At 34.9% G+C, this 27,655-nt stretch overlaps 1 protein-coding gene across 2 annotated transcripts; it reads right to left on the reverse strand.

The window, feature by feature from the left end:
- Positions 1–1,259: 1,259 nt before the first annotated feature.
- On the reverse strand, positions 1,260–27,485 carry LOC125681180 (kinesin-like protein KIF14). 2 transcript variants are annotated; one of them, XM_056153789.1, is made up of 31 exons: positions 26,563–27,485; positions 25,382–25,642; positions 25,131–25,233; positions 20,423–20,521; positions 20,174–20,257; positions 19,183–19,290; positions 18,993–19,013; positions 17,114–17,230; positions 16,373–16,500; positions 15,720–15,822; positions 15,403–15,472; positions 15,015–15,153; positions 14,464–14,527; positions 14,060–14,244; positions 13,369–13,471; positions 13,120–13,157; positions 12,425–12,532; positions 11,568–11,760; positions 11,082–11,147; positions 10,749–10,976; positions 10,211–10,351; positions 10,000–10,097; positions 9,775–9,851; positions 9,559–9,666; positions 9,330–9,446; positions 8,927–9,123; positions 7,782–7,946; positions 4,635–4,772; positions 4,035–4,115; positions 3,780–3,936; positions 1,260–2,613 (listed from the first exon to the last, which is right to left on the reverse strand). In XM_056153789.1, the coding sequence occupies exons 1-31, from the start codon at positions 27,222–27,224 to the stop codon at positions 2,231–2,233; spliced, it is 4,542 nt and encodes a 1,513-aa protein (XP_056009764.1). In that variant the 5' UTR covers positions 27,225–27,485; the 3' UTR covers positions 1,260–2,230. The 2 variants fall into 2 exon arrangements, with proteins under 2 accessions (XP_056009764.1, XP_048777102.2); XM_048921145.2 differs by lacking the exon at positions 18,993–19,013 and having other exon boundaries at positions 26,563–27,479.
- Positions 27,486–27,655: the final 170 nt, after the last annotated feature.

A 27,655-nucleotide genomic window follows, 5' to 3' on the forward strand; every position in this document is an offset into this window, starting at 1 on the left:
ATAAACGTTTGTTAGGATTGTGAGGTTTTTTTTATGTGTAAAATTCTTTGGACGCATACGTACATGTAGCTGGAATAGTTGCAGTCTCAATCTTTGGAGTTTGCTATTACTTTTCAATCCGAAGTTGAACCCCCTCCCCTGCAAATGGATGTAATGATTTGTATAGTATTAGATTTTGTACAAAAATATTAAAGTAGAATTAAAATTTAAGAGGTTTTGTACCCAATTACCTAACATTCTTTAATTCATATACTGGTAAGTTTGGTTGATGGTTTAACTTTTTAGCGGCAGATTTTCGTATCACTTAAAAACGTTTTGTATGCCAAATAATCAAATCAAATGTTATATATAGATCTACAGAACGACTTGAATGGTTGCACATGTTCCTGGCATGCACCGTTTTCAAAAGACTCATATGGGAGTTTTTCTTATTGATTTTTCTACTGCAAAGTGTGTTATGCAATGTACATTTAAATAGGATTCTTGTCTAAATGCTATAACAGACGGATGTCAATTCATTGGCTAGGGTTCAAAATTTTTTTAACACACTAAACAGCGCTTTCAAGAGTGATAGTATTATCACATCAAGCTGAGGTAAACATGTGCAAAGTCACGGCTTCTTCACTGTGTAACAATATTCCAGTTTGGCAGGGGTATACTAGAATCATATGTTCATTGACATCTTTTTCCGAGGATAGGTTACTTATGCATTTATGTTGATTGATGTTTCCAACGTTTTGTGGATACATGGAGATAAGATGTTCATTTTAGACATGGAGGTTGATGTCAGGTCAAGCCCAAGGTCATCTGGACAGTCATTTTATAATCCTGGTGAATCATGACCTGTTTGAAGCAATGCCTGGTCCTATTTCAAGGTCATTTCGACTCCTGGAGTGAAAAATACTTGAAAATTTACTCTTATCCAGGCTAGTTTTCTAAGACAGAAATAAATATTCTTATTTCACACAAATACTGTCTATTGCACAAAGTAATTTGGAATGTCAAAGTCACTGTAAAAAATCCTGTCCAGACAACTTTGGAGCAGAATATCTCTCAACATATGACACTGTACACAGAGACTACCAGTGACTCTATGTGGTGGGTCATGATCATATTCCCCAGTCATCTCCTAACTTCAAGGTCACTTACAGAAAGGTCTTATTATGAAAGCTATATTTTTGCAATATTAGAATATCAGATGCTTCATCACGACCTTTGATAAGTGTGATGCGACTCTCTGACAGTAAAGAGGAGAGAACTTTACAGACTGGAATTTATTTGTTCATAATTGCAATTGTGACACATTCCTGGACACTGAGAATACCACTACAGAAATATTTTGTATTGTTTTTGTACAGTACTGGATATGCTTAAAAGCACCAACACATATTGAATTTTATAGTTCCTGTCAAATATGTGCACCATCAGTGCACTCGAAAGGTTTACAGTGAAAAGATGTTTAGTCCAAACTATTTATGATACTTGTTCACCATTTGAAGTAAAACGCAATAAATAAAAGCATATTTTGCAGAAATTCATTAATCTACAAATAACAACTAACTCCAACACTACATTACATTGCACTTTGGCATATCATAGTATGACTATATATTATACAGTTACACACTGTTTACAAGTTTTATATTGCAGTGACATAATAAGTACATGTATCTCTCTTCAAATATTGATAGATGTCTAGATCATAGCCCATGGTACATGTAAGAAATTTATACAAAATTCCATTTTTTCTCAAAATTTATTTCCAGTTTTCATTTTTCTTGGCACTAACACTAATCATCATGTTTAAGATCTGTTATTGCAAAAATTGAAACGTATAACAAAACTAGAGGATGAAGCACATAGCACTGAAAACATGATTACAAAGATTAACAGGCATACCCATAACAATTGTTTTCACATTGCAAGTTTTTATAAATAAACATGGATCATATTCGCCACTGTAATCATCCACATCCATATAAGTCTCCCCACATCTATTGTCCATGGAAAGAATAAACACCCCTCGTACCACAAAATTAATCATTCATACATTGTTTATCTCTGACAAGACCTATTATTGTTATTTCTTTACAAATCTGAAGTGTTAAGGCCTTACCTGGGGGTGATACTGTAATCATAGCATGATTAATTTAACCTTCACTAAAAAAGCCCCTTGGTATGCTTGCATATATTATTAAATACATGTATATGATTCCTTTGTTCAATAATTTCACTGAGATTCAGTTTGATTTCTAACTCGTCTCTGGCCTATGTCCCCACTTCCTACAGGAGTTCTAATTATAGAAATGTTCCTCTTGAGAGATACCAGAGCTTTATCAGGAGACACGGGTAACAGACGTTTTCCCCGAGGGGTGGTGCTGGGGGTCTCGATCTGAGCAACTTTTTCAGTCTGTTCAATGAGAGATTTGGTTGCTGAACACAGTTCTTTCACTGCAAGCTCCAGTTGTTCAGACTGTGAGTCTGATAGCACAGAAGCATCTGAGAGGTCAGTGTCCTTGACCTTGTCTTTAGAGGACATAGAGATTAACCGTAAAGCACCTTTCTGTATTAACTCAGCACACCTACACAGTTTTCTGACATCACTGTCCTTGCCTACAAAATCAAATTCACTTTATTAGATGCATTATTTGGGTGAATCAAATATATTTATCAACAAAATAAAAATACTTTGCAGTAATTAATAAACAAACAAAAGGCCCATGGGCCACATCAATCACTTGACTCACTTTTGCCCATACTCAGAAATAGACTAATTGTTGCCTTACCCTGGCCCCAACATGTCATGGTTTGAATAAACTTTGATTTTGTTAAAAATCATGAAGTTTCTTGTAAGATTTAACTTCTGGTCAAACGGTTCTTGAGAAAAAGTATTAGCAAAATAAAAGAAGAGTCTTTCAAATGATAAAGATTTTTAATCACAATGACTGTTTTGGTACCACCTTGATACTAAAACCCTCACCCTCTGGGATCATGAAATTTACAATTTCAGTAAAGGGGTATCTGCTCCTTCTAAATATCCATATAGTATCAACAGCATTGAAGAAGATATTATCTAAATGTTTTACACATAAACACTACATCATGCCAAGTTTAGCCCCACCCTGAAATCAGAACCTCTACCCCAAGGATCATGAAATTTATAATTTTGGTGGAGGCTTTCCTGCTCTACATGGCTATGCATTTAGTTTTTCTTACTGATGTACAATTGTAGATAAGAATTTTGTAAAATGGTCAAATTTTGGCAGGTTTGCCCTGCCCCTAAGGCCATGTGGGTGCAGGAGTCCTGAAATTTACAAGTCAAAAATGTTGCAATAAGTCAATTGAGTGACATTTGAAAACTGTTCATCAAAAGGTTCTTTCCTCCAAAAACTCATATGGATTAGTTAAAACTTGGACTCATGTCTGAGATTTTAATAAAATTTTGACTGCTCAAATAAAAGAAAATTCAAACTTAAGTTTGAGATTTTTTCCCGAGAAATCCAAGCCTGACCTTGGTTCACCTCTCCAGTCATATGCAACATTTATGATTAGTATGAGCATCTCTCCAGGTCATGAGGGTAGGCAGGGAGATTGATGGATAATTGGATTCCTATATACCCCCCACTTTGTTAGTGATGGTACAATTGAACAAGATTTTAAAATATACAATTTTCCCCCCTGAAAAGGCAATTATTTTACATATTAGATTCTGCAAGTTTATCAACATGCAGCATGAGCATGTTCCATGTACGAGATGAATTTCATGAACTCAAATTTACCTTGCACAACAGGCTGAACACTCTGCATCAAAAGGTTCACAGTCTCCAAAAGATTACTTATCTGGGTCACTAGACCACGACATCGCTTGTAGCTCATACTGTAGAAGGAGGTGGGGATAGACTGAAAACTATCCCGAATGCTCATGTTTATCTCCACCTACAAGTCAAATGCGTGAATTTACAGTCTCTAAATGTCTTATTAAAATGATGGAATTTTTCAGACACTAAAGAGGTAATGCCAAATTAAGGACTTACTTGAACTTCCTGACACTTTTCTAGCAGATCTCTGGCAGAGCCAATTATAATTTCAACACTTCTAGGTACTTCTCCTAAGTTCTGAAAACATGAAGTATCAGATATGAGATAACAATTAAGAATTTATACCTCTGTGCTCTTATTGGGTACTAAAGTTTACATAAGAGCCTTAACAGGAAATAATATTTTTTGCATTCCACAATTAGTTTTTCTTTCTTGAAGTATAATAAATGTGGAATTGACTTAAATATGAAAACCATGCAAGTCCTTCAAATGTTGAGAAAGTAAGAACAGCCAAAATCATGAGGGGTGGTGTGGACTGGGGCAGGTGTGCCCCACCTCCTGCCCATTCTCCCTCCCTTCCTCTTTCTTCCTCCTTTCTCCCCCTCCCTTCCTCTTTCACCCTACCTGCTCCCTCAAACATACATGCATTAGTATGATTTGCTGTTTTTGCAGCTAATGAAACCTAACACCTCCCTTCATACATTACAACTCTTTCTTGGTTATTGAATCTTTGATATGCACTGAGTTTCTACATTGACAATGCTGGCAAAAAGATTTTGAGCTCTTTATCAACAGATTACCCAAGTATTGACTTACAATTTTGGCTGCTGAGATGTCCCCCAGTTGTTGAGCCTTAGACTCCATTTCTTCCAATGAAGATATGGCACTCTGTAAACTCTTGTCCACCAGTTCATCACAACCCATTAGGAATGACTGGCACACCTCTGCATTTACCTGTACAACAAACAAAATATTGAAAATGGGACAATCTGCATCTTTTCAATCTTTCCAAACGAATACAAATTTCATTGTCACTTCCTTAAATCCATCATCCAGAATACTGAACCCCATCACCAACAAAGTCTACATGGGCAGTTTTAAGTCATTTTTTTAAAAGTGTATATGGGAAATTTAAAATTTAAAAGAGAAAAACTATCAAAAGTTACAAAATTCTACACTTCTTGGATTGAAGATTGGAATATGATGAATCCCCTCTACCCAAAGACATTTAAATAATAGTAATTTGATAAAACAAATCAAGAGGCCCATGAGCCTCATCAATCACCTTGGCCCATATTCAAAGAATTTTTCCCTACATATTCGCATGTAAAACTTTAATCCCTATTCTGACCCCAACCTACCCCTGGGCGGTTATGATTTTAACAAACTTGAATTTGTACTATGTTAGGAAGTTTTCGTGTAAATGTAACTTTTTTTTTTTGCCCAATAGTTCTTGAGAAAAAGATTTTCTAGACTTTTCCTTATATATTTGGGAGTGAAACTTTCATCCCCTATCATAGCCCCACTCTACCCCTGGGGGCCATGATTTTAACAAACTTACATCTACACTATGTCAAGAAGCTTTCATGTCCATATAACTTCTCTGGTCCAGTGGTTCTTGAGAAGATTTTTAAAGATTTTCCCCGATATAATTCTATGTAAAAATTTGATCACCTATTGTGGCCCCACCTCCCCCTGGGAGCCATGATTTTCACGAACTTGAATTGCACTATGTCAGGAAGCTTTCATATAAATTTGTACTCTCCTGGCCCAGTGGTTCTTGAGAAGATTTTCAAAGATTTTACCTATATATTCATATGTAAAACGTTTATCCCCTATTAGGGCTCCAATGTACCCCCAGGGGTCATGGTTTTTACAAACTTGAATTTAAACTATGTCATGCAGCTTTCATATAAATTTCAGCTCTTCTGGCCCAGTGGTTCTTGAGGAGAAGATTTTTAAATGACCCCATCCTATTTTTGTGATTATCTCCCCTTTGAAGGGGGCATTTCTCTTCATTTGAACAAACCTGAAAGCCCTTCACCCAAGGATGCTTTTTGCCAAGTTTTATTGAAATTGGCCCAGTGGTTCTGGAGAAGAAGTCAAAAATGTAAACAGTTTACAGACAGACGAACAACAGGCGATCAGAATACCTCACTTGAGCTTTCAGCTCAGGTGAGCTAAAAACTCTATCTACATATATACAGACAACTAAGGACTAATGGACAGATCAATATATAATCACAAGATGCCCTGGTTGTTAGGTAATTATAAACAAAAAATGAGGCTGTAGACACACCAATCAACTAGGAGGAACTGTTCTAGTGGACTAAACCACAGCTGCCCTTCATCAAGATAGGAAAGCAGTAATGAGCATCAAAAATGTGGATTAGACCTATTGTGATATGATGTTTGCTAATACATTGTATAAGTCTCCATTGTCATTAATATGTAAAGTTCCAAATCTATGGCCATCCAGTGTCATCTTTCCATAGTCAAGATCCTAAGAAGTTAATGATGACATATTGACTAAAACTGATACACCTAAACATCATAAGTTTCTATCAAAGGATCAAAAAGCAGGTTGGTATACACAAAGTTAGATCCTAGGGTGATAAGTCATCATCACTATAGTTCATGTTGTCGTTTAGTTTTGAATTCATGTGTCAAGCATGACAAAACTTAGATTAAAAGATAAAAGCATGTCGAGTTATAATAAATACACTAAAAATGGATATCTGAACACCTACATCAAGGTTAAAGTTATGATACAGTGATGCCTAAACCATCATCTTATATCTGATTGCTTTAGTCAAAGTGATGCATCTACATATGATACCAAGTATAATACTACTGTAAGCCCAAGTAAAAATAGACAAATCACGGAGCAGCCATGAATGATGGATACAAACCCTACTTAATAGAATAATATTACGAGCTTATATTTATATTACAAATCGCATTTCCCTCTATGAACCAACCAATTTCAGCGCGCGACACAATCCGTTCACATTGACTATGAACGGATTATGAACTAGCTTAAAGCACGCGACTGAGAGAGCGTAATGATTTGAAAAAAATAGAACATCTGTTACAAAGATCTCGCAAGTCACACCTTTGGATTAAGATTGTAAACATACGTGGATTATCATCCCAATCTTGCAGTCTCCTACCTCCTAAATACAGTGCACCTTGCATATGTTGATGAAAGGCAGGATGAGACGAAATGTGACATCATGTCTATGTGTTGACGTACGTCACAATAACTACTGTGACAGAGGTTAGGAGTTCGTATTTATGCAGCAAAATAGAGTCAATGTAAACAAACGGTGTTTTAGTAAATGAATATAAATATAAGAAATGAACATCACTTTTGAGCTGTTCATGGTCAATATGAACGGATTTGGATATGAGGCAAATTTTCTGTGAATCGCTAGCGCGATTCACAGAATTTGCCTCAAATCCAAATCCGTTCATACTGACCATGAACAGTTCAAAAGTAATGTTCATTTCTTAAATGCCCAAATAAACAAAAACGTGGACTGGACTAGACAAGGCTTGCCAAGAAGTGAAAACAGAAATCATAATAAAACAGCGTGTCGTCCTTTCATGAAGGGGAGACATGACCAGAGAATACATGTACTTGGAAAGTAAATACTTCTCACAAACTCCCATCATTCATTTCACATGAAATTACAGCATTCCAGCATCATCAAGGCAGCCCTGTAAATCTGATAATTCCCTCCACTACCCAGGGCCAATCTTATTACACAGCTGAATACTTCTAGTTCACAAGTTGTTACATTGAACATGCCGTGAACACAATACACATGATAAAATAACAATATTAATTTGTCTCCAACCCGATTAAAATATTCGTCGAAGAAGTATAGCGTAGCTAGGTTTGGTTTATGGACAATCTGACAGAAGCTCTTTATATGGTGTATAATATCACTGTCTCACCTTGTCTGAAGTAGAAGAATCATCCATCTGCATGACCTCCAGACTGACCATTCTAGTGTCTGTAGCCAGGGCCAGCTCTCCAGTAATACGACAAACACTCATCACATTCTCTATTATATTACAGCTGGATTCCTGGATCAGACTTTCTATCTCACCCTCACAACCCTGGAATTCAAACATTCCATACATGTCTGACAATCACAGCAACAAAAAATAAAAGGGAAGTTATTACACCCATCATGTTGCTTATCTTAATATTCAAGTGGAAGATTTCAACATGTGAAATAAATCAAATAAATCGTTAGTACAAATATCATCAATTCACAGCCCTAATATCACCCACTTAATATTTACTTATAGTTGGAATTTATAAAATACAAACAAATTCATCACAGCATGAAACAAGAGTTGTCAGAAGACAACATAGCTCGCCGGGAAGCATGACTCTACTTAACCTATCATACAAAAGGTTAAAGTTTATGAAAAATAGGTCAAAGTCCAAGGTTATTTGGTCGAAAGTTTTGATCAAAGGCCTCATCATGAGGCATCTTTTTAAAATATGAAATATCAAATCCCTATCAATTTGGTTCAAAAGATATAGCCAAGGTTAATGTTTTTGAAAAGTAGGTCAAAGTCTCCAAGGTCAATAGTTCTGGTAACAAAAGAAATGTCTTCTACTGAGGTATCTATATTTGAAATATCAAAGCCCTATCACTCTTGGTTCAAAATATATAACTAAGGTTAAAGTTTTTGAACAGTGTGTCAAAGTTCAAGGCAAAGGTCATTAGGTCAAATGTCTTCTACCAAAATAAAGGTCTCTTCATGAGGCATCTATATGTAAAATATCAAAGCCCTATCCCTATTGGTTCAAAAGACATAGCCCAGGTTAAAAGTTTTAAAAGAGTAGCTCAAAGATCACAAGGTCAAAAGTCTTGGTACCACAACAAAGATGAGACATCTATATGTGAAATATCAAAACCCTATCTCCTGTGGTTCAAAATATATAGCCCAGGTTAGAGTTTTTTCCTTAAAGTGTGATGCTGACACCGGGGTCATGACAATAGCTCTCCGAACAGTTGTCCCAGCGAGCTAAAAACAGCATGGTATCACAGTCTTTTAAATGTCTACTTTCATAATACCCATACCTGGAAGAAGAGAACCACTTGGTTTCCTATAACCTTGACTTGGTCCTTGAGTTTGTGGGTGAGGTCGCGTATAATGGCTGACTGAAGCTGCTCCCTCATGTACAAGGAGGACCATACAGCAGAACAAGTGGTCAAACACTGGAGGTTGGACACCAGTTCAAGTCCATCTGTGGGAATCACTTCATATGGTAGACCTTCTGTAAAATTACAAAGAAAAAAAAACCCAATTTGAACATTTAAAAAAAAGCTTTACTGAAATCATTTCCTGATGTTGATTAATAGCAGAAGTCGGCATTTGAAATCAAGTACACCAGGGTCTCGCTGAAGGAATATAATATAACAAAATTTAGCTACCCATAGATAAAACCCATCATACAAAAACCGTAAATCCACGAAAAATCACCTGAAATACTGTCATTATGAAAACAGCTGTGGTAGTCTCGTATCCTCAGAACAGCATTCTTAATTTTACCACAGGAACTAGTGATTTTGTCTGCTATACTCTCCTCCATGTGGTCAGCTGAAAGAAAGTCATTATAAGTTACACTAAGCTGCATAGCCGAGAAAAGCTAACAAAGTTCTCATCTAATGACTCCAAAAGACTGCACACTGAACAGTTGTAAAGGTCTTACTCTGGAAACTGTCCATGACTGTCAGTGCATGACATTTGTAGATGTTAAGTACAGAGTCTGTGGAAGGATGACGAGGACTCAGGCACTCTGGTAGACTGCTTACAGAACCTGTATCATATAGCAAGGTATCACACACAAATCCTAAATATTTCACACAAAAGTAGGTTTCAATTCTTCATAAATAGCTTCATGAATTAGTACTCCACATTGATTCACCTTTCATGAGACTGGCATTGAAACCGGAAACACTTGATCTGTATGGTGACGTCATCGAGGATCGGCGATGAATACGGCTGCAAACAGAGTTTATTCCCATCAACTCGTGCAATTTTTCAGATTTAAAACATATGTACTTTAACTAGTAATCTTCAACTGATTACATTCACATACACTTACAATGTGCATGTACAAGGATCTATGAACATTTTACTTCTAATTCACCTTTTTGGTGATCTCCCTGGAGTGCTGGAGAGATCCTGCTCCCATTTATCACTGGGATCATTGAATAACTCATCATCACCAGAGCTGTCGGCATCATTCTAAAACACATACAAAAATCAAACCTGATCAAACTTTGAAAAAATAAATGCATACAATACATATATTTGAAAACAGTGTGTAGAAGTTGCCTCCCTTTAAATGTAATCCTAACCTGGTATAAATCTCTCATCTGCATCAGTTTGTCCTCAAACTTGACAATAGACCAGAATGTACAGACCCCCAGCTTGGTGTTGGTCACTTTGATCTTGGTTTTCATTCTGTCATCCTCCAGATAATCAAATCTACAGAATGTCTGCAAAACAAAATCTTTCTATCTGAATATTTCAATAATATGGATTGCCTCCTTTGTCATTTCTATGAATTTCAATAATATGGATTGCCTCCTTTGTCATTTCTATGAATTGCAATTTGGTATCCCAATGTTTCATTATCTGCAAATTGCCTGGAAAGAAGTGCCTAACATTTCCTATATATATAGATATGCACCTTTTGATTCTTTAAGTTTCTAGAAGTGGAAACAGACTAAATCCAGAATACATTGTATAAGAAATGCATATACATCCGATGATTGATTATGGGGGGAAAAAAATCAATCATCAGAATTTGTAGCTTTTTTCGTCAACAATTGATGTTTTCTGAATATCAGTACAACACTATGCCTAACAAAGCTTGTCTGTACAGCCACAAACCGTATGTTTCTTCAGCAGCTGGCTTATTTTGTTGGCCTCTCTCAGCAACAGAGCCACCTTATACAGGTCAGTTTTCCCCGACTCCAGGAAACCATTTCGTCGTGTAATGGACATCATCTCTGATCGCCTCTGCTTCACCTCTTCAATTCTCTGGGCTGCTTTCTGTTTCTCAGTCTCAAGAAACTCTAATAGACGAGAGCCTCTGGCAGAATCTGGCTGGCTAGCAACCTACAGATAAGAAATGTATCTTAAAATCAATATCATTAGAAACTACATCATTCATACTTAATATCATCTAGACACATCTACTTCAAAGTACAAAATATGTCTTACTTTCTCTGCGGCTTTGGCCTCTAACTGCTGTCGCTTTCTGCCAGCTAATACTTCCTGTTCCAATAGCTTGAAAAGAAAGCATATAATTACATTACATATTATTTCTCCCAAGCCCCATTCTCTGGTAATAAACTCTGCTAATTTTGTTTTATGATCCAACAAATTCCAATTTTATGTAAAACATACAATATAGCATTCCTATTAGTCACGAACCTGCCTACCCCAATTAGTTACTATCAGCAATATTTTCTACCCATTTTCTCAGTTGAATTTAACATAAACATAGCAGAACTTATCTATATATCTTTTGTTTGTTAACTGTACTTACTGCTTTGTGCATGGTTTCCTGATCTTTGCATAGCCTGCTGTTTTGTATATTACAAATACTTTCAATTTTGTGTATGACTTGTCATTTCATGAATGACTTACTGTTTTGTGTGCGACTTGTCATTTCTTAAATGACTCGCCATTCAATGTACAACTAACCATTTTTTGTTTTTGTAGTTTCTGTATAAACTCCTGAGCCTCCTGTCTTGACTGCTCCAGTTCAACCAGCCGGTCTTCGTACCCTGTTTTCCGCGAGTTCCACTCCATCTCAGCCTCCCTCTTCGCTTTCTCCAGCTCCTGGAACATCTCCTCCTGGGCCTGCTTCCTGGCCTCCTCCAGCTCAGCTTGTAATCTGTTAACATATTTCTAAATGTTTGTCACACTCTAGAAGCAGTGTACTATGGTTTCATCAAATTTTGTGAGCATCAAATTTCTAAGAAAAAAATCAGTTTCACTAATACTAAATTTCACGAAAAGCTGCTCTACATTGTTTCCCAATGAAGAAAAATTACAGTTTAATCAACAATAGCACAGTCACAAAAATTCAATGTAAATGTTGAAACCACAGAATATAATTTCAGAATTTGTTTTATTAGTGTGTTAGCCGATCTGCTTTACACTTTTGTACTTTTATTCTACATGTGATCCAACATTAAAAACAATCTGTCATGGAAATTTCTTTTCAGTCAGAAATAGATTTATAGTGTTTCTTCCTCTGACAAGTCAATGACCAACTTTGATTGGGCTACTTGATAGTAAAGTTGCTGTTTTAAGTTTTCAGTTTTGCTCTTTCACTTTCTCATATATAATTCAAGCAATTCTATCCATTATTAAAAAAAATCAAAGCATGCACCCAAAGATAATCTACATGCACTTCACTAGAACCCACTGAATAGGGTAATTTAATTTGATGTAGCACAGTTACAATGTACATTATAAATTTGATTCTTATGTTTACCTGGATAACACCTGTAATCCAAATGAGGTTACTCTATACAAGTCAGTGTCAGACTTACCTGGCTTCTTGCACTCTCTGCACTTCCTGTTTGGCAAACTCAAAATCTTTCATCTCCTGCTGAGCAGGTGTAGTCTGTTTGTTGCTCACTTCTATTGGATGGTTGAACCTGCATAAAGTTACAAGTACAGTATACATTACAATATCAAAATTCAAATCCATTTTAATATGCAATGTTAAAATACTATCCATTGTCTCCACGTCTTTTTGTAAACACACAAATTTAAATATTTTGTGCATTGACATCAGAGGTTTTTTCCTTTAATTAGTACTGATAAACAATACCATCCTCAATGTCAATTATTATTGTTATTTTCCAATTTTGAGGCTAAAAATGCCCAGCAACAAACCATTAGATCTATGACATTGTAATTGGTGGCCCGTGATTTACTCTGTATGAAATGTTGTACAATTATGACTGTTATCTAATTTTTAACTTCTTCTTAAGTAGAAAGTAGATGTCAAAAAGGTGATGCACATTTGAAAAATGTAAACAATGAATACTTGCTTATTCTTTAAAATATGGCTTATTCTGGGTTAATTTTTTAAAATAAATGCCATTTGTTTACGTTACAGAAAATTACCTATTTGTTCTATTTTCATGCTATTATAATTTTCCCCAATTCAATGGGTATGGGTACCATTCCGAAAAGGTAGGATAAAAAACAGAATTATATCTAAAATACATGTAAATACCTGAAATAATGATCTCCACCCAGAATCACTCTGTCACCCTGAATAAAAAAAAACAACAACTGGACTACAATCAAAATATTTGTAAAATACCGTTCTTGTTTTCATCTTTTAAGATTTGAAAAGAGTTGTTGTCAGTAAGCAATATAACTAGTGTACACATGTCTCTCAGAAATAATGAAAGTTGACAGGTTTAATTTTAAAATTTTGTACTTACGTCCATGTTGCCTTACAAAACTGGTTCACACTTACGTGATGTAGTATGCTCGGCTCCGAGATGAGATTGCCATTGACATAGGTGGGGGAGTCATCAATTGGAGTGATGCTTACAACACATTCCTCATTGTTTATGATACTGCAAAATAAAAACAAACAATGTTTTCCAAATTAACCACGACACATTATACAAATGACCTTTTTATCTGATGGCCAGGGTGTCTGTAACCAGTTCATATAGAAGATACTCCGATAACATCAGCAGGCTACTGATAGCATCTCTGAAAAGCAATTTAAACTCCCGCCTTACACACGGAATACTATACCCACATGTACCTTTGTCACCCTCAAGTCTAAAGAAATGGATTCTGAAGTGTAAACACCTACATGTACATTCAGTACAACTTCTGTACCACTAATTAAGTTCTTAGCAATGTAACATTTCCTTGTAAATAATCAGCCACAGATCTATCATGACTTATCACGTGAGAAGTGTATTAGCAGCCCCAAATGAGCTGGTTCAAATGATTAACAGCTAGAGGACCATATCATTTGATAGAGAACAATGTTTATTAGTTGAAAAGTCTTTATCATTAGTTATTGACCAGTGTATATCAGTAATGACAGTTATATCACCTACTAACCAGTAGTTATAAGCCACAAGATAGACATGTATATCATACCAGCCATAATAGCTCTGTTGAGTGATGTTTTAAGATATACTGACCAATGGTTATCGGCTATGAGTGCTCCGTTAAGCTGGATCTCGTGTTTAGAGCTTGCACACATCCTCCCAACCCTGGTCTGCCCCTCCTTAATGACATACAATAACATCTCCGACAGTTGGGGGTCTTCATTCAGATTCACTAGGTTTGGCAGTTTATTGTCCACCTTGAAAGTTATGCCAGCTTTCTGTAAGGGTAAATATGTATGAATTTTCACTGACCAGGTACTCAAAAGATAAATAAATTTCTTCTGCATTAGATTCTAAAGTTCCTCTACTCAAAGTGTTAGTACACCAAAACTACATATATGTTTTGCACCATGCATCTGAACTTAAACATGTAGGATGAAAACAAATGTAATTGCAACAGTGAGCAAAAAAAATAAAATAAAAATCTAAATTCAAACCTCCAACTGCTTGGCCTCCTCTGCCTTTCTTTCTTCTGAGAGCCTCAGCTTCTCCAACCACGATCTGCAATCAAAACAAGATTTCAATTTATCATTGACAAGAACTGTTTCCTTCTTTATGGACAAGTAAGATCCTAAAAATAACATTTGACAAGAAATCATAAAGTCCTACCTGTAGCTTTCAGTCACAATGATATAACTCTGTTGCTATAGCTTTCAGTCACAATGATATAACTGTTGTTACTATAGCGTTCAGTCACAATGATATAACTGTTGTTACTATAGCGTTCAGTCACAATGATATAACTCTGTTGCTATAGCGTTCAGTCACAATGATATAACTCTGTTGCTATAGCGTTCAGTCACAATGATATAACTCTGTTGCTATAGCGTTCAGTCACAATGATATAACTCTGTTACTATAGCATTCAGTCACAATGATATAACTCTGTTGCTACTATAACTTTCAGTCACAATGATATAACTCTGTTGCTATAGCGTTCAGTCACAATGATATAACTCTGTAGCTACTATGACTATAAACAATGTACCTCGTCATCTCCTCCATCTCCTTCTCCCTGACAGCCAGCTTTTCCTTGAGGGCTGAAATCTCCGCCAAACTGGCTGACTGCTGATCCTCATTCATAACACCACTCTGACTCCGTAGACGGTCAATCTCAGCCTTTAGTTCTACAGACAGACAAGTGTTCAAAGCTTCTTTTATATGAAAATGATAAACGTTCTACCTTTTACTTTGAAAGATTTTACATACACAAAATAGTAAATCAATCAATGCACACTTGCTAAAATTCAAAAGCATCCTATTCCCAGACCTTTCATATCTCTACGATTTCCAATACCTCTAATTTATTAACTACATGAAACTATGATTCTCGACTCCTATTTTTTTTTCCATATAAAATTCATAGACAACATTACCTCTGATCATCCGAGCTTTGGGATCCTCATTGACACGTGCTGAGTTTACAATGGCTCTGGCCTGCTTTGCATATGTGAATTTGTATAAGGAAGAAGTGTTTGAAGTTTCATGTTCATTTTTAGCATATGATACAAAAAAATCACATCTCCTACTATTTGCAATATAAAGATATATTTCTCTTCTGTTGTCTGTGAATTGAGCCTACTCCAATCACTATAAAAAATTCCTGCTGGATAAAGTTACATGTCGTGATACTGATAAGATTCTTAACATTTGTCTTATATGAAAAAGGAGGAAAGTAAAATGTTGATGAAGGATATCGAAGTGTACTGAGTGTCTCCTCAATGTGGTGATGGGATGGGCTAATGGTCGCAATCATTGCTGTCTTGGAATTTCCTCCTAAACTCTCTTTCAGAAGCCTGAAAATAATGTTTTTCTTTTCTCAAAAGACTAAATCCACAATTTACAATTATCTATCTACTTGAATGCACTTAACACAGAATATGAGCTACAACTTTTACAAATGGAAGGGGCATGGACACAATTTTTCGAATTTTATTTTTCCATTTTTATTGTTTACAATGCTTAACTAAAGTATTTTTAATGGTCAACCAAAATTTGAATATCAGTTGTTGAGTTACAAGTGAAATACAGCACTCACTAGAATATATTTAATTATATTCAGAATTAACTCGTAAATTGAAAAATCTACTTTAAATGAACTTTTACTAGTGTATCTAACCTGAGTAAACAAAAACATGGCACAGGCCTTGTTTACATAACAAAGAATTGAGAGCTCTGTATCTCCTATATACCTTAACAACTGACATTCAAATTTTTGTTGATCATCAGAAAAACCTCAGTTAAAGCATTCTTAACATTAAAAATGGAAAAATGAAATTTGAAAATTTTCAGCTCAAATCATGTCCATGAAACTTTAATCTAAATGATCTAGATGCATGCACTCACCAAGTAAGAACCGAGTCCCGGTATGGAGTAAACAACTTTTTCTTCTTGGATCCCATAATGGACTGCTCTGATAGAGAAGAAATTACCTTCCCCAAGGTTAACAGGGACTTGTTGATATTAGCACCTTCCTGGAAGTGAACAATAATCGTAAACGATATACTTGTAATAATTTTTTTTTTTTATCAAATTGGTATGTAAAATATAAAAAATAATCGTACAATCCTTTTATAGTCAAACCTTGGTATCTCGAAATTGATGGGATCGAGAGAAAAAACTTAAAGATATCAAAAGAATATTCTCTAATAAAATCTGATAAGGTAAAATTTCCAAAATGTCTGTGTTCTTGTGCCGCTGAGACTTGTGCAGAAATTTCAGTTAATACCCAAAATTCTCAAGAAGTCTATGCTACATCTCTCTGGGAATGGACTACTTGCTGCCTACCCTTAGTCTTTCCCTTGAAGTCTGAGCCTGCAAATCCCAACTAAATCTACCAGATTAATTTTACTGGTGCCTACCCCGAGTTTTCCCCCTGAAGTCTGAGCCTGCAACTGCCTCTCACTGCCAGTCAAATCTACCAGATTAATTTTACTGGTACCTACCTGAAGTCTGAGCCTGCCTCTCACTGCCAACTAAATCTACCAGATTAATTTTACTGGTACCTACCCTAACTCTTTCCACTTAAGTCTGAGCCTGCCTCTCACAGCCAGCTAAATCTACCAGATTAATTTTACTGGTACCTACCCTGAGTCTTTCCCCTGAAGTTTGAGCCTGTGACTGCCTTTCACTGCCAGCTAAATCTACCAGATTAATTTTACTGGTGATGGAGTGGTCATGTTGAATGCCTTCTATTTCCTCTGTCTGTTAAAACAGTAAAACATCTTAGTTTATACAAAGCAAGAATTGGACGAGCTGCGGAGCAATAAGCATGCATGTGAAACTGAATATATCATATATTAGGAATATTCCTGGCTACCCTACTTGGTTGGTTTCAGTAGATTCTATATTTTACTGGTGAATGTAGCCATACACTATACATTTTTACATAAAAAATAGCAATATAACGACAAGTGAATTTTTTAAACTATCAAAAACACCCAGAAACATTTTTGATGACTTTAAAGGTTCACGATTTTCCCCAAAATTTTGTTTTTCATTTTTAATGATCAAAATCTACTGTCTTATATGTTTAAAAGATTTCACATAAAAATTAAGGCTATACATTATCACAGAAGCTCATTTTAGGGAGTTTATTATTTGTTTTGTAAACAAAGATTGTGGTATGTTATTGTTTACGAAATTTTCAAAAGAAATGGATATTGATCAAAGTTTATCATATCTTTCACATTTCAACCATTCTTTGGGTAAAATGTGTCATCTAAAAGTTAAAATTTGTGACTCTGCTTTATATTACAAAATAACAAAATTATTGTTTCACTGGTTTGTTTGTATACATTAAAAGACTCGAGTCTTTGTTTACATAACAGATTTAAGGCTAAAATATTGCTTTTATTCTTGCATTCAGAAAGTCAAAATTTTGGCTGTCCACATTAAATGAGTTATATTTTTAATGTTTAACATAAAAAAAAGAAAAATATTTTTCTTAAAAATCGTGAACCAGTCCCTTTAAATCAATACTAGAAATAAAGTTTGAAACTGAATCCAGGAATGCTTCAAACCTCTAGAAATTTTTAAATCAGAACATATCACATACAAATTGTATTTTAAAAGTATGGGCAAATTGAAAACGTAGACAGGTCTGTAGTAATATCTCATTCATACAAAGACATACATGTAATTCCTGTGATTGAAAAGTTTCATTCAATGTTGTACTCAATACATGTCAGAGTAAATATACATTCTACGTGCAAACTTAGTTTCCATGCAGAAAATGTCTGTACCTGGCCTGGAGAACTTAAACAGAAGATAAACTTATGTATAAAAAAAAAAAGAAGAATTTCTGTATATTGTAATTTCAGTTACAACATGTACAATGTAGCACAGATTAACATGTAAGCTTGAAAATATTCAAAAGGTATTTAAAATTTTGGATCCAGAAATATTCAATATATGGTCTCCAAGCCTGGTATCATAGATAAAAGAAAATTTCTGCATGCCTTAAAATTCTATGTTATCACAAAACATCAGGTATGCATACTTGATCTATATAAAACATATCTACTCTTCTAATACTAAAAAGACAGCCTGATGCAATGACACTTATGTTTGATACATGTACATGTATTTGGTAATTGTAAAATAAAAACCATAATACATACATGTACATGTAATCGCAAACATCCAAAAAAGAACAACCTGTATAGTTTGAATTTTTTTGTAGCATTAAATTTAATTCATTTATTTGATAGTACTGGTAATCTGTTTCTTAATTCATAGCACTAAAAGACAGCCAGACTAAATATCATGAATTCTGTATATAGGATATTTAAAAAAAATCCAAATCAATCAGCAATTATCATCAAATGCTATGTAATGAGAAACTCTCTTTTTTGAATAATGGATAAACATGAAAAAGCATCACATAGCAATCAATTGAAAGAACATATCAAATTCAAAGTCTAGAATTTAAGATAAAAATCAAACAAATCAATTCTAGGCCTACCTCTGTATCACACATTAAGTCCTGAGCAGAGAAAATACCCAAAAAGAAATCATATACATTATCAACTCTTGTCAATTAGGATTCACCTAAATCAATAAAGTATTTGCTACTGTACATACTCAATTTTTCTTCATCTCGATAATAATAATATTGGTACATGTCTTTCGTAGTAGGAAGCATTAACACATACCCTGGTCTGTGTGAGAACGAGCGTGAAGACTGAGTGTGAACGACTGCTCTTGTCGTTCATTCCTGTTGCTGCTGTGGCACGATTCTTGTTTCCGAGTGTTATCCATCCCTTAATATGAAGGTATGTAACAACTTTATTAGAATCAGTACATATTCTCTGGTCTGAGAAAAGAAACTTTAATTCAAAAGTAAATTTTTCATGACCATGATGACTATATAAACCAAGACACCACATTCCTCACCTGAGCATTTTCCCTCATGTATAAAAATATTCCGTCTGTTATGGTTTTGCAGAGAATTCTTGCATATTCATTTGGCACATCATAGCCCTGTTGCTTTTGAGAAGATTTTGATAGAATTTTCCAATATATTTCCTAATGTTAAACTTTTATCTTCTCTTATGGTCTTATCCAGTCCTCAGAAATCTACACTACATGAGGTTGTTTGCATACTTATTCGACACATATTGTATCCTTCTGGTGCTTGAAGAGAAGTTATTTCATGTTTGAGAAGACGACATTTCATGTTTGAGAAGATATTCTGTGTTTGAGAAGATATTTTATGCCAGAGAAAAAAATATTCCCAATACATGCTTATGTAAAACTTAATGAGGATACTTCCACGTAAATATAGTCTGTCGTGGATCAGTGGTTTTTCAGAAGCATCCATTTTTTTTTCTTTTAAAAAATACATCCTATTTGCACTAATTATCTCCCTTTGGAAGGTGGAGAGGCTCTTCACTAAATCAAACTAGAATCCCTTTAAAAAGGATTGCATTGTGTCATTTCAATTGGAATTCGTCTCATGAGTTGTAAGGCAATATCATGAAAAATTTATGACAGACACCAGATAAAAGTCATAAAATCAGAAAAGCTCATTTCAGCCATCAGCTCAGAAGACTTGTACAACATTGATGTACAAAGTTTTATAGCAAAACTCATATACATGTGTGTTTTCATATCTTAAAAGGTCCAAATTTGTTCGAAAATTACCTCAACATCTTCAAATGAGTTGACAACATATGTAGAAAGTCCTTCTACATAGGGACCTAGGACAGGATGTTCTCGTACTTTTAGCTGAAAAATTCAAACAACTTAAATCAGATACTGCTTTTACTTTGTATTTACAGTCATTGAGATTGTGTTCAAAATGAACAAGGTACTGTGTGTCTAAACAAATTCAAGCAGCTGAAATTAGATAAAATCTTCCTTGATATTTGTGACTTTCTGTTGGTCACTAACCGTAGGCTTCTTTCCTCCTTTCTCTTTGGCAGATGCCAGCAGATCATGTATTTTCTCATTGTAGATTTCAAAGAAAGAAATCTCCACATTGATTTTTACCTGTAATACAGTCAAAAATAAACTCTGGTTAGAAGTCACAAAATTTGTTTACCTTTTAAAGATTCCCAATACAATGCACATTGAAAATACAGAGGAGTTTTAGCAGTGTGAGTGGTATGTCACCGATTCACATTTCACAGATAAGACTGGGGTATTGGTAACCAGAGATGGTTCGAATCCTAGTGGAGACTTTTAACACTTCTTTCATCCTCAACTTTCCAAAATCTGATTTCTCAAAGATTTTTTTCTTCTCAACAAACAGCATGAATACAATTACCATTACCCTACCTATAGCTTGGTTGTATCATTTCATTACTACTTGAGTAACACGTCAGACAGAATTTTATTCCAATTTTTTTATTTAGTTTGTACTGGTTGAACCAAGTATAGTTATCCAACTGAATGTGAACAAAGTTCCTTCCTATAGTAGCCATCTTACATCTTATGACCTAGAATGATTATAAGTTCACACAATCTCAATAAGTCTAAAAGGTCAAGGTCAAATTGGAGCAAAACTTGAAAAATTGTTGCATCTATGATATACAGATATTAAACATCTACTTAATGTGATTTTAATTGCTTTATCCAACAAGTTGAAAGATTGTATTGTTATGTTCTGCTTAGTGAAGATCGATGTACATTATTTGATATCCAACATAAACATTGGATAAAACAAACATAAAATCACACCATTTTAAATGTTCTAGCTTCTATTTATCATATGATAATCATTTTTTAAATTTTTTTCTGTCTACTTCATTGATTTTAACATCATGCAAGGTCACACTATGTTTTTACTTGGATGAAACTGGAAACACTTATATTTAGCATCTGTGCAGTGGGTGTTGGTCAAAGATTTATAATTCACTTAGATATAAGGCCAATTCAACTTAATTGATAGATTATCATCCCCGCCCGCCCCTCCCCGAATTTTTTTATTTTGCGAAACTTGCGATTTCCGGAATATTTTCATGTCCGACTCCGGTATTTACACTTCTTGTTAACATCTCCGGTATAGGAACGTGAAAAGTCACGTGAAGAAAATAGATTTACATGTATATGGTTTTCTTAATTTCTCGCATTCTTACAGACCCGTAAATCTTGAAGAAGTTTCTTTAATATTTTTCTCAGAAAATAAAAAATAAAATCCTCCCACCCGCCCCATACCTTTTGCTGACCCTGGATGATAATCTACTAATTAAGTTGAATTGGCCTCAGCAGTGGCCATGAATGAAAATCCCTATTGTTTTGAGTCATGAAAGCTCCAAGATGCATGGACTTGTATAGGAAATAAATGAGATATATGTCCACAAATAAATGTGAGGTATTATTATCTATATGTCCTGTTTGGACAGTTCTTTCATATTTCCACAATCTATTAACATTTTTTGTTCAGAATGTACAGTTTGAAATCTTTTAAAAATTACTATGGTGACAAAATTTTTGAACAAATGCCCTGCCCTCCCGAGAAAAGCTTAAATCTTTACAATATATCTTTCACTTGCAAGACTAAGACATTAAATGTGTGTATAACACCATTTAATTAAGTAACATCAGATTAAGCACTGATCTAATGCGATTTACAGAGGGTCAGTCACAGTGAATTGTTCACCTCTTCACCAGACAGAACATGCCAGAAATTTTGGCCATGTGTCTACTTTTTACACAGTTTCTATTTTTATTGTGTTATCTTAAGGTCTTACATGGTCTTAACTCTTTCTTTATAATAATGAGATTTATTAAAAGGCCACTGACAATGATTTCAATATTGCTAAAAACATATTCTCATAACACAGAGACCAAGATTACTGCCAAGTCTTGCTTATGAAATATATATCTTTCATCATTTATTATGTAGGGAATAATCTATAGTACTTGCATGGTTTATTGTTGGAATTTGCGTGGTTGAAAGAGTTTATGGTTTGAAAGGTGCAGAAATTGTTCACTTATTGATAAGTTTTGGAACAAAGCATATTCCTTCCTATATCAATAACAATACACGTACATGAACAATATGTTGTACGTACTTACGAAATGCAAAATTTGCAAGCTAAAATTTGTGGGACCTGCATTTTTTTGTGGACCAACATATTATTGTAACTGATTTAGTTCATATATACAGAATTCCTGTCGCCATTCATTGAAAACTTGGTATTCTTTAACTCCACTGGTATGTAAATTACAAGATGAAATGTCATTTTACGAGTTGAATATATGAACTCTTGTAGAAAATTGTGATTAATAAGATAAAAATAAATGACTAGCCCTACCACAGTTGATGTATGTAAAATACAGTTTATCTATTTACTTATTTTTTAATACAGCTTAAATTTTCATTCATATAAACCTGATCGTGTACTGAATTCATTGATTGTGTTCATCTGACTCGAAGTCCAACTGAGAATAAAGGAACTTATTCAATCTTTACCGCGGATACTTTGACAATAAGTATATATTTATCAAAACTTCTTGACAAGTACCAGGGGCATGTAAATTCTAAAATTGAAGACCAATATTAAATTTCATCACCGCTCTATTTGACTGGCCCTTTGAAGTCCTGTCTAGTGTGAGGATTTATAGAATGGTGTATTGACAGACTCCACAAATGATTTTCACTCTATTGTTTAGTTCAGACAAACCAGTAATCTTGCCTATATATAAATTCATTCAAATACTTTCAATTCATACACTCTTATGTTGATCAATACACTGCTTATATTGAAAACTGCTTTAAAATGATAGAATCCAGATAGTTTTAAATGTCCTTCAGCATTAAATTGACAATGCTCTTTGTTGCAGGATTGAATCACTTAGTACACAATGGAAAATACCTATACTTCTGCAGCTATCTATGCCGAAATCAATCATTTCCATAAATCATAATGATGGCACTTGTCCACCAAATGAAAAGGAAATAGAAAGAGACTGATAAAATCCTTTTTAAACATTCTCGGAGTCATTTTCTATTATCATCAGAGGCCAACAATATAATTAAAAATCAGTGATCAGTCATTTAATGACCCCACCCCAAACTGTTGGATAAAACCTGGGTTTTTCTTTTTAAGTCTTACAATAAATTACATCCGAATAAGGATGCATTTTCCTCTAAATTTGATATACATGTACATGCATACACAGTAATTTAACGCTACACCAAACTGCCTGACTTATCTCCAGGTCCTACTCTCTTAACCCTAGGTCCTGATAAATTAGGGATTATAAAGATATCCTCTGAAAGCCCTTCATCAATTAGATTCTAATTCAGCTTTAATGATATCCTGAGAGAAAGTCAATAATGTAAGTGTTTCCTACAGATTTATAACATCAGTGATTGGCACACACCATTTAAACAGGGATTCAACTTCAAGTGAGATTATAGTACAATGTACTGACAGCTCCACCCAAACACTAATTTATATACAGTGTTCATCAGCATACCCTAGTATAAATTTTATCAAAACTTCAATTAAACGATTGAACGTTTGTCATTAATCCACTGAAAATGAACTCTGTATAAACTTGCTCTTTCATACAGTATCACAATTCATGTCAAAATTATCTTAAGTATAGTATCATTCAAAACAAAGGATTTATTGAAATGACAATGACAGTAGAAACTGAACTGGAGAAAAAATGTTCTTGTCCAAAAATTAAGCTTGCCACAATTCATAGAACTCTGTGGCAGATAGTGCAGCCATGATATAAACATTGGACAAGTTAAATATTGATGTACATGTAGTTACTTTCTGTCAAAGGCTCAAAGTGATTGAATATTGAGCAAAATTTTCTCTATTCTGTCTGAGTAAATCATTCTCAGGTGACCTGTAAATTTCTTATCAATTTCATACTTTTGTTGTGCAATCACAGTATTGTTTAAACAAGAAAACAATGCAATTCCATGCCAGTGTGCAAAATTCCCTGATGTGACTGTGTGACATTATTTTCAATATATATTTCTTGGGTTATGTTGCATACATAAATGAATTCTTCAGTTCAATTAATCAAATCATGTACCCATGCAGCTCATACACATAGAATCTAATAGATTTTCAATTTTATTTAATACAGAACATTGTACTTGTGTAAACATGAAATTGTACTGTTGCCTTACTTTAATACAGCCAGGCAATCAAATATTGGTTACCCACAACAAGTAACAAGACTGCTGCTAATTGAATTAATTGATTACAATACACATTAGATACTGAAGTTTAAATTCAAACTTCTAAAAGAGAACACCATTTAAAATTCCAGTCAACAATGGACTAAGGACAAATGAAAACAAAAAAATAATAAGTCCAGTCATGCACAAGTAAAGGTGCTAAAATTTAAAAATTCACAGTAAACATGCAAAAGAGCTGTTGTTCTACCAGACAGTGAAATGAAATGAAACTTTAAATGAATTATATTGAATAGCTTCTTAGTTAACTTCTGATATTGACAAGGTGTAATCTTGTCAATCTCTGATACTATCACCTCGACACCATGGTGAAATGGAAGTTTGCGGTTTACAATTGAATTAGCCTATCTAGGACAGCGAGAACAATACCTTTGGTCAGGGCATGTTTTATAACAGTGAAATCTACTTTTATCATAAGAAGAAATGTACCATTTCTGAGTCCCTGGTGACCTCCTGGTTGTGATAGGCTCGGGAAAACAGCTCCTCACAGAATCTGGGAATGATTCCCACCTCACTCCCGTGTCCCATAATGCTGAAACGGACAACGCTAATGTCAAACATACGAAAGCTAAAACTAGAAGTAAATGTTTCACAAGCTTAATTAATAGTAATACACAGACTGTCATCATTCCTGGATGAATGTTCTTACTATTAAAACACCAGAAAAACAAGGAACAAACCTGTAACTTTTTCCACTGCCTGTTTGACCATAAGCAAACAGACAGGTGTTGTATCCCTCAAATGCCTTGACCAGCAGGGGCTGGGCCAGCTGGCGATACACTCGCTCCTGACCAGCAAATTCACGGTGTGAACTGTCAAATGACCAGAAGGAGAAGTCAAAGTTAAATCTGTAGTGGTGACCACTATCCAACAGAGAACTGACCACAGTCTCATTGCCATCCATCGACACCACACAACGGACATTTGCATCACTCAACTCTCTGGAAAATAAAAATTTGAAAGATAAAATTTGATGCATGAATTTGAACATCTTCACAAGTGTCTGATTCGCTCTCTCTCATGAGATGAGAGTAAGCAAATTGGACACTTGGCCTGCGAAGATGGAAATTGAATTGATGTATAAATCAAATACATTAACTTTTTCTTTAGTAATTAAAGCTTAATAGACAAAATAACAGAATATTGAACACTCTGTCTAGGGCTGGAAATGAGAACTTTTCAAACATGGATAATACATTGTAAACCTCTTTCATGGTTACAGCAATAAATTTACTTATCGTTACAAGTGATGAATGCAAGATAAATGTAGACAATTAGTCTATTTATGAATGGTGACTCAAGATAACATATATTTCAAATCTTATAACTGTACAAGATACATGAAATGATATTGATACAATGTTGCAGTGTAAATATATATCATAAATGAAACATAATTCTGTATGACCATTACTGTCCTTCAGAGTTTGGAGTTGGTTTTCGTCCAACGGATTAGCCTATCAAAGAATGATGTCTGAAGATTAAGAGATTAATCTACTGCAGATTGTTGATTTAATCTCATGTGTTATTTTAAATGTTCAGTATTTAGTATGCTAACTTGTAAGATCTATGTATATTCTAAACAGTTCTAGGTCTGATAATGGTCAGATAAATAATCTGTTCAATTGCTTTGTCAGCTGATAGTCTTTAGAAAAGTAGTACCCAAGTTTAAGGAAACAATATGCACAAGTATGTTTTAAAAACATTTTTGTTAATTATGTGTTAAGAAAAATAAAATAGAATTTAAAGAATAAAGATAAAAAACTTTGAGCAGACTGTTTGAATATCCTGAAAATTGCATACTATCATTTGTATAGATATCATTTTCACCTACTGGATGAATTCTGTACAAAGCCATTACCTTGTGCTGTAGGGACGAACTCGAACAGCTACTGTCACACTAGAACTGTCTTCAAGTTCCTCGTATAAGGTTGTCTCCTTATCATACATCATTTCGTACCGAGGCAGATCCATTTGCACAGCCGAGTAACACTCTGGTGTTCCCAGAATCTTATCATCTAATGTGTATCTTCTGAGTGGTGTCCTCATATTCGAGCCATAAAGTTGGTCCGGACTGCTTAAGTCTGCATGGTTCTCCAACGTCACACGCCGTGCATCCTTAGCTGGCGTAAGAAAATTTTCTTTATTATCTGAATTCCATGATGGAGGAGATTTTGATCTTGGTGTCCCCCCACTGGCATTGGGAGACCTGTACACGGGGAGACGGCTCGGTTGCCTGGGGGTGGGGACTTTCTCACGGAGCACCGACTCCTCCTCCGTGGAAGACATGCTGGAGATATCTTCATTAATTGACAGGCTGACTGACAAACTGAGAGGGTCATGTTTTAGTCTAGTTACGCTCTGTGTTCCCCCAATTGATGTTTCCACGGTCTGTCGGTTGAAGGTGACCGATTTGGTCACAGACGGAGATTTCTCCCGCGGTGTACCCCCTGGAACCACCGGTAAAACACGTTTTCCTTTGATAGACCTACTTCTTTGAGCACTTGCTGGTGTAGTGGCCATATTCACACCTTTTTCTTACACTAAACGATTTCAAATTACCACCATGGACGGTCCACGTTTCGTCATTTTCGACATTTAACGCACCTGCCTATTCCGTTCAAGAACTACATGAGGATATTCTTAAACACATTCTCTTCTATTAATAAAGGTTGTTTTCATAAATTTTTTACATCTTTTCATTCACTCTGTGTAACATACATCACAATCAGTCTTCCCACCTTTTCATGTTTACATTCATATTTGAAATGGCCTCCTTGTTCGAAGTGTAATTGTGTTACAAAGATTTTGATTGGCTCGTTTTTCAAACGTACTGCGACTACTTGCGATCATGGCTTTTCTTGGCGGATCTATGAATTTACAGTTTCAATAAAATGTCACACAAAACCAGATGCATGAATATCTTTCATGTCATCGATTTAAACTATGGAAAC

This window comes from Ostrea edulis, chromosome 2 (genome assembly GCF_947568905.1).
Source record: "Ostrea edulis chromosome 2, xbOstEdul1.1, whole genome shotgun sequence".
Lineage (NCBI taxonomy): Eukaryota > Metazoa > Mollusca > Bivalvia > Ostreida > Ostreidae > Ostrea > Ostrea edulis.

Coding starts and splice junctions, on each gene's coding strand:
- LOC125681180 (XM_056153789.1), bottom strand. CDS start 27,224: ATGGCCACTACACCAGCAAGTGCTCAAAGAAGTAGGTCTATCAAAGGA. Junction 25,643..26,562: donor GTTCGTCCCTACAGCACAAG/GTAATGGCTTTG, acceptor TTTATTTTCCAG/AGAGTTGAGTGATGCAAATG. Junction 17,231..18,992: donor ACTTAATGTGTGATACAGAG/GTAGGCCTAGAA, acceptor CTGTTTTAACAG/ACAGAGGAAATAGAAGGCAT.